This window comes from Paralichthys olivaceus, chromosome 3 (genome assembly GCF_024713975.1).
Source record: "Paralichthys olivaceus isolate ysfri-2021 chromosome 3, ASM2471397v2, whole genome shotgun sequence".
NCBI lineage: Eukaryota > Metazoa > Chordata > Actinopteri > Pleuronectiformes > Paralichthyidae > Paralichthys > Paralichthys olivaceus.
In genome coordinates, this window is record NC_091095.1 from 14,534,783 (window position 1) to 14,542,973 (window position 8,191).

An 8,191-nucleotide genomic window follows, 5' to 3' on the forward strand; every position below is an offset into this window, starting at 1 on the left:
AAGGTGTGCAGTATAATACCAGCCAACCAATCATTACATCAATCAGTCAGACTTTATTTGTTTAGCACGTGTCAAACAAACTACGGAACATGAAGAGCTTTACAGAATAAAAGCAATAAAAATAAAATATCCCTCCACCCACCTCAATCCATACACATGGCAAAATGAACAGAAAGTGAGGAAACGTTATTGTCCATCTCTTAAATTAACTAAACAAAGAAAAATATAATTAAATATGAATAAACAAAATATTAAAAGAGATAAAATAAAAGGATAAAGAAACAATATTAAATTAGATGACGAAAAAATACAGATAAAATAATACTGAGAGAGATGATAAATTATAAAGTAAAGAAATAATAATTAAAATGCTAGGAGGAGTAAGTAAAAGTGGTACAAGAGGGACACAGAAGCAGGGTGCTTAAGTGAGAACACCTCAGAAAATAACGAGTAAATAATTGAATAAATAAATAAAATAGAATAGTAATATGATAACAATCCTTAATTTATATAGCACATCTTAATGGGGTTACAAAGTGATTTAAAAAATGCATGACAATAAAAGAACACATTTCAAAACCAGAAAAAACTAAACGATAAAATGATATATCTGTAAAACAGCATAAAAGTATAAATAAATAGGAGATAAAAGTCACGTGACAGTTACCATAGGTCTGCTCCCCCTGATATATGATTTGAATAGATTTCCAATACATTGAGCCGTTTCATTGACTCTGAATTACAAGACTTCCATGTCACGATATTTTAGTTTCCAGTAGAGACATTTATTTTGAAGCGCGAGCTGAGCCTCCACCGGAAGTGTCCTATACGCTGCCGCCGTGCTCACGTCGCCGCCTCTTCTCGCGCTAACGTTAGCACACAGTTAGCCTGCGAGCTAACCCCATCGTCTCCAGGTTCCGTGTCGACCTGAGAACAGCAGACGGCGGAGAGACACCGACAGGCCCGCGCAGCCGAACACTGCCCAGAGCCGCAGGCTGCACCGAGGAGCGGGACGATGCCGCACGACTTCCAGCCCGGAGACCTGGTCTTCGCTAAAATGAAGGGATACCCCCACTGGCCAGCCAGGGTGAGCGAGTAGCGTTAGCAGCAGCAGCCGGAGGGGCAGAGGGGGGGTGGGCTGTTGCTGCTGGAGAAGCTTCTCTGTGTATCTGTGTGTCTAACATGGACACCCATCAGAAAACATACTGAAGTTCATACCACAACAGGCTGACAGGCTGCGACGCAGGCCCGCAGCCAGAGCATCAGCAGCGGCTTCTGCATCAGATGCTGTCGGCCTCTTCAGTGTGGAGACGTACAGCAGCAAAGCCAACTGAGATAATCTGGAAATTACGTTCATGACAATTTCCCCCTGATGAGAGTGATCTGCTCCAGGTCCACACTTGTTAATCGCGCACCACAGATCTGTAGTATTTGTACATGAGTTAATATGAATATGTGGTGTTTTGTTTACTACATGTCATCAGTACATGAGACCACCAGGTCCACAGAAGAGTTGTGCATCGTTTCCTCTCTGTCGTTTGTTGTTCACCTGAAGGTCTGGTTTGTTTACAGATTGAAGACGTGGCTGATGGAGCAGTGAAACCTCCTCCCAATAAAATTCCTATTTTCTTCTTTGGGACACATGAGACGTGAGTGCAACACAACTCTGGCTAGGCGATATGGTTAAAACAAAAAATGTTCATATCAAACGATGTGGCTAATAATCATTATAAATATCACATTATTATTATTATTATTATTATTATTATAGAGAGAGCAACCAAAACAGTTGTGTAGTCACAAGAGCACTGTCAGATTGATTGTGAATTGTATATATTGTATTGTAATATCTATTGGGCTTTTGTAATATTGGTATTGATGACATTATTTAGTGATAATTATTGATATTGTTTTATTGCATAGCCCTAAACACAACAAGGTATCATCATAAAGTAAAGTTAATTGGATTTGTCGAGCTAATACAACCTAGATGACTACAATTGGCTGAATGGAAATAATGACGTTGTTTGAAATCCATTATCTATAGTACATTTGATTGATTTATTTCATAACTTATAGTTGAATTTTCTGTGCCAGTTTTTAATTCACGCACTGACTCATCTCGATATCGTCTTCGAGAGATGATAACATAAGTCTCTTGTTTCGTCTCACATCGCTGCCTGTTAGTCGCCTCTCATGAGCTTTACACTTCTCTGAAGGTGTCACTGTTTACTATTGACTGGTGTTGGTATGAGTACAGGAGCAGTTTGTTTCTGAGGGATGATTTCTCATGTTTCATTCATCATCAAACAACATCTCTTTGACACAAGATGGCACCTGCAGTATATTAATCTATCACTAGGTGGCACAGTCCACTCTTATAAAGTCTCAAGTCAAGTAAAACTTGGATGTCAAGAACCTTTTTATTTTAAGATCACATTGGTTTTTAGTTGATCAGTTTTTTCACCCTTACTTCATCTCTTTTTCTCACAGAGCATTCCTTGCAGCGAAGGACCTTTTTTCATATGAGAAGTACAAAGAACGCTACGGAAAGCCCAACAAAAGAAAGGGATTCAATGAAGGTTTATGGGAAATCCAGAACAATCCACACGCCTCCTACAGTGCCCCACCTGTGGTAAGTCACCCTGATACCAACAATCTTCCATCCATTATCCATTTGTTCATTTTATTTCAAGGGCAGTATGGTGGTCAGCGCTGTCACCTCTCTGCAACATGGCTTTTGGTTGGAATCCTTTTTGCGTGGAGTTTGCAAATGCTCCTGAAGATTGGGGTTTGATTAATTGGAAACTCTAAATTGACCATAGGTGTGAATGATTGTTGTCTCTTTATGTTGGCCCTGTGATATGCTGGCGACCTGTCCAGGGTGTACATCCCTCTCGCTCAATGTCAGCTGGGATTGAATCCTGCTTATCGGCGACCCTCAAAGGATAAGTGGTATAGATAATGGATGAAACTTTTGTCACCGCTCTCTTTTCCCTGTCTCCATGTTTTGTCCTTGACAGTTGTAGTGCAAACTATCTGGGAAAAGCAAGATGTCATCTTGACAAGCTTGGTCGGGTGCTTTTCATTTCAGTTAAGCATCTGTATTAATATCCTTATTGTGTTTTTTCTGCAGCCAGCCAGCTCATCTGACAGTGATGGCAACAACGCTGGAGGAGGAAGTGATGAAGATGAGGAGGATGAAGAGGCCCTGGTTCCTCAGAAAGCTGAGTCAGGAAGTGAGGTTGACTCAGACTCTGGGAGTGAAGACCGTGGAAGGGGAGGAAGAGGAGGAGGTGGAGGAGGAGGAGCAGCAGTGAAAAGAAAGCCACCAGCTCCCAAGGTAGTTCTTCAGATATTTCGGTGTCATTAACGATTAACACGCAGTGGTAACACAGGTTGTGTAACAAAAGAGATGCAGTTAGCATGTCGAGTCCTATCAGCAGAACCCTGACTTGGAATCAGTCTATTAATATGAAAATTAAAACGGGAGATAACAAAAAGACGAATTGGCTTCGTATTTTGTATCAGGAGTTGTGATCACAATGAAAAAAAAAAATAGATTCAATTAATTTATGTTGTTCTATTGCTTGTGTTTTCTGTTACAGCGGCCCCCTCCTCCGAAGAAGGCTCGAGGTTCGTCCAGTGACCGAGATGTAGAGAGTGGATCCCCCTCTGAATCAGAACCAACGCCCTCAGAGTCAGACTCTGGAAAGAACAGTGACCAGGTAAGTAATTACACACACACTATATAGGATAGTTTTTGTGTTCTCAGAAACGTAACAGCCCATGAATGTTACACATTTATCTTTCCAATAGGATTTTACGCCAGAGAAGAAAGCAGGTGGACGAGGTGGGAAAAAAGCAGGAGGGAGAGGGAAGAAAAAGGTGACCCACTTTTTAATATAATAAAAGCATCGTTCACCTTTTGTGATGGAAGTTGTTGATTTCTTGCCCTTTCTCCTTCTGATTCCACCTTTTCTTCTGTGACGTTGCAGAAGGGATCATCTGACTCAGATTCAGACTCAGGATCAGGCTCAGAGAAGAAAGTGGTGGACAGTGACTCGGAGGACGAGAAACCTCGACCAGCTCTGTCTGGCTCAGAATCCCGGTCCGGTTCAAAGTCTGAGTCAGACTCAGATCCACCTCCTCGGAAAGGCCCACAAGCACGGAAGAAAGGTTTAGTCTGGTTAATGGATTATCAATAAATTACAGTTTAATGCAAAATCGCAGGCATATTTGTCATTAAATAGTAAAAGAAAGATTTCATGCTTTTTGCTTACATTAACAATGGTTGAATTCCTGTCCCACAGAGAAGCCTGCACCAAAGCCTCGTGCACGGAAACCCAAACCCCCGCCGGCAAAACGAGCACCATCATCGTCATCCAACAGCGACAGGTCAGGTTTTACCCACTCACGCACCACAGAGTAATTGACTTATATGAATTCTACTGTGTGTTTTAGCCGTGTGTAAATGATTCCCTGTTTTGTCACAGCGACAGTGAACCCGACCGCATCAGTGAATGGAAGAAAAGAGATGAGGAACGCAGGCGAGAGCTGGAGGAGCGCCGGAAAAAGGAGGAGGCAGAGGAGCTCCGCCGTCTACGTGAGAGGGAGAAAGAGGAAGATGAGAAAAAGAAAAAAGACAAAGATAAGGGTAAAAAGGAGGGCGGCAGTGACAGCAGCAATAGCTCAGATGAGGGTGTAGATGAGCACCCATTGAAGAAGTCCAAGAAACCCCCTCCACCTCCGATTCCTGCACCCTCCGACTCAGATTCTCCACCTCCAGCTGAGGTGCAGTTGCTTAGTGAAAATACGGTTTTAACACAATAATAGAATTAGAGATTAAGTCTTGTGCTATTGACGTATGCAACTTCTTGTGCTTTTCTCATCAAAAGGTGAAGAGAGCAAATAAAAAGCCAGACAACCAGAAGAAGGCAAGAATAAAGAAAGATAAGGAGAGAAAAGAAAGGAAAGAGAAGAAAGCCAGACGATTAGAGGAAAAGTCCAGAGCAAGGTGAGTGCTCAATGAAGAAAAGGCGAGTGTGCGGTCTGACTTTAGATGAACTTCTTTAAAACATTATACATACACAGACCTCAGAGTTCCTTCTCTTTCTATTAGAGCTAAGCCTGAAAAACCCAAACGCAAACCAGAGAGGTTGCCAGAGAAGAAAGTAGAAAAGAAAAAAGGTAAGTGTCTCATACATGCTTACTCAGTTTCACATGTACTGTTTTTATTTGTTGCAGCTGACAAGCACATTTATTTCCTGGGAAACCTGGGAACCATGCAATACTCCACCAAAAGTACTTATTCCCTGACTGTGACTTTGTGTTTTCATATGCAGAGCCATCACCAGAAGAAAGGCTACAGAAACTCCACACAGACATAAAGTTTGCACTCAAAGTTGACAACCCAGTAAGTTACATCTATGAGTTGTTCTATTTTCTGTGTTTTTTAATTTTGTAAATTTCAGTTTGAAATGAAACATTGATGTGTTTTGTGTGTTTTCCAGGACATAGATCGGTGTCTACAAGCCCTGGAAGAACTTGAGGCTGTGCCCGTCACCAGCCAGATCCTCCATAAGAACGCTGAAGTTATTGCCACGTTAAAGAAGGTGCAGTTTACTGTCTTTTTGTTTGCAGACTCATGTTGCATTAAGGCAGGTTAATCCACATTTAAAATGATGGAAAATAGTTCACTTGATGTCATAAATGTACCATATACTGTACTGTGTGTTACCAGTTGTTTCCCAGTGTTAATGATGATGGATTGTACATGAATCCATCTTTAATGCACCTTCTCTTTGCTCTGTCTGTGTTCATTCAAAAACAGATATTGTAATATGGGTGCTCTAATGATCAGGGCCATCCTATATTCAGGCCACTGCAGTATGGTTCTCATTTCAATTATCCTCCCCATTTTAATAGTCATGGTTTTCATTAATAACAGATCCGGCGGTATAAAGCCAGCGCTGCAGTCATGGAAAAAGCCAGTGACGTGTACAACAAGTTAAAACTTCGCTTTGTGGGCAAGTCAGATGTGCCAGTCAAACCTCAAACAGACGACAAGGACCCAGAAGATAATGACAAGGAGACACAAGAAGCAGGTAAAACAAATTCTGCCCAGTTATGGATCTATTGGGTTCTACATTATGTGGATGTTTTCCCACCAGGCTTGATATTCTTGTTTTGGTTTACTCTGCATATTTATATCAATTTGTATCGATTTGTTTTTTCTAGACTCCATTCCAGTGAACGGGGAATCTGAGCAGAAAAATGATGATATGGAGGTCGAGGAAAAACCGAAATCACCCACCCAGGAAGAGAATGATGATGCTTCAAGTCCTAACAGGTGAATATCAAGGTTGAAATAATGCTGTTTCTTTATGAAACTGTAAAAGTGACATGCAGTAATTGAGCTGCTGCAAATTAGGATCCGCTGCTGGACTGAAGCTTGACTCACTACATAGAACCCCGAACAGGAGAATCAGTTGTTGTTGTTGTGAACTCGCTGTTGTCATGATCGGCAATTTGATTGAGATTTCTAGAATGATTAGATTAGATAGATGGTAAATGTGATCTAAGCACAGTTGTAGTTGACTGACTGCGCTTCATCTGTAGACGGAGCCCAAGCAGCCCTGCTGACCACCAGACACACACCTATGAAGAAGCAGACAACTCCATCACCGCAGACGCAGAACCACCTGCTGTCGAAAGCTGAAAGGGCCTGAACCACCACTGCAGGGGACCAAGCACTAAAAGATGGCAGTGGTCCCTTTGTATGGCATCGTACAGTGCTCCTAGCCCAACAACATCGAAAACACACACCCAGCATCTCCGACAGTATCTGTTACATCAACGTTGATATGTTGGACATTTTGTACTATAATGAAATCAAGCTAGAACACCCTGTTGCTCCCTTTGGTCCATTATTTATCCCAGCACAGCAGGAAAGCTTACTTGTGTGATAGTTTGTGGCGCGGTGTGAAACCCCTTTTTGTTTCTGAAATGTACGTTTCTTTTTATACGACACTTGGCCCGTCCTGGATCCTTAAAACCTGAACCCCTGCTCTCCTGGCTACTTCATTCTTTGTACCACATGAACTCTTACTTTGGTCTTTCATACCGTATGTATATTGAATGATTACATTTTTAGCACTTGTAACCAGAATTTAGGCTGGGGTAGTGTGAGATCAGACTTTAAATGATTCTTTGCGGGGACATTGGGTGGAAATGGAGCCATGCTTTGAAGATTTTGTGCAGCCCTTAAATTTATTGGCTTCATTTTTTTTTTTTATAAAGCCTACGAAACATCACGAACGCCTCCTGTCTGTGTGTATGACATTGTAAGAGTGGTGAAGAACTACTTGTGAATCTTTTTATTATGTTTTTTCAGTATTTTTTTAATTATCTGGTTTTGTTCCAGTTAATCCAGTCTTGACGAGTTCTGTCACGTGATACTGAACCTGAAGCCATGAGCTGAGTCTCTTAAATCTGTTTTCCGACTGAGGTCCACCTACTTTTTTTTTTTTAAATGCCTCATTTTCAGATACTTGCATCTACACTTTTGTCTAAAATAATAACTGCTGTGGAGTTACACACCTTGCACTCACATCTCCCTGTAGTATCTGCGTTCAGTAACTTGCATAATAATAATAATCGGAATAAATGTACAGGTCGAAAACTGCCTTTTTAAGCAGTGGAGATCTCATGTAGCTGCCGTTTATTTTGACATTTCCCCATCATATGCATAAAACAGGTGTTTTTAGTGCTATATAAATTGGTAAAGCATTTCTATCACTTAGTTGAGACTTGAATAAAAATCTCAGCATGGCTTTTGTTTCTATCTCATTTCTTGGTGTTTAAGAAAAACTGCTTTTAATGACTTTGCTTTTCCAACTGCAGCATCACGTATAGTGATTATTTGTTGGTTTGTGGTTTTGTGCAATGTAGTATAATGCTTTTACCTACTCCACTTGAAATTTAATGGCACATGGGCTGGGCTATAAAACAAAATAAATAATTGTCATCACACAAATCAATAGCAATATAACGAACTGTGATTTCGACTGATAGGAACGTGTTTATCTTGATGTGATTTTGGCCACATCATTCAGCCCTAGTATTTACCTGCCAGACTACCTGTGAGATTTTATGTTTTATAACTATAAATTGTATATTGTATTACTAC

General features: G+C 40.9%; 1 protein-coding gene across 1 annotated transcript; it reads left to right on the top strand.

The window, feature by feature from the left end:
- The first annotated feature begins 815 nt into the window (after window positions 1-815).
- On the top strand, window positions 816-7,834 carry hdgfl2 (HDGF like 2). Its single transcript, XM_020081375.2, has 16 exons — window positions 816-1,087; window positions 1,573-1,649; window positions 2,494-2,635; window positions 3,137-3,343; window positions 3,609-3,728; window positions 3,820-3,888; window positions 3,999-4,179; window positions 4,314-4,398; window positions 4,497-4,794; window positions 4,899-5,017; window positions 5,123-5,190; window positions 5,346-5,416; window positions 5,514-5,615; window positions 5,951-6,107; window positions 6,241-6,352; window positions 6,622-7,834. Exons 1-16 carry the CDS (start codon window positions 1,016-1,018, stop codon window positions 6,719-6,721), a joined length of 1,980 nt encoding a protein of 659 aa, XP_019936934.1. The 5' UTR covers window positions 816-1,015; the 3' UTR covers window positions 6,722-7,834.
- The last annotated feature ends 357 nt before the right edge of the window (window positions 7,835-8,191 follow it).

What these genes read in the sequence shown, in the direction of transcription:
- hdgfl2 (XM_020081375.2), top strand. Translation starts at nt 1,016, where the DNA reads ATGCCGCACGACTTCCAGCCCGGAGACCTGGTCTTCGCTAAAATGAAG. An exon ending in GAGGGAGAGGGAAGAAAAAG is followed by an intron (nt 3,889 to 3,998) that starts GTGACCCACTTT and finishes GTGACGTTGCAG; the next exon opens with AAGGGATCATCTGACTCAGA. An exon ending in GAAAGTAGAAAAGAAAAAAG is followed by an intron (nt 5,191 to 5,345) that starts GTAAGTGTCTCA and finishes TTTCATATGCAG; the next exon opens with AGCCATCACCAGAAGAAAGG.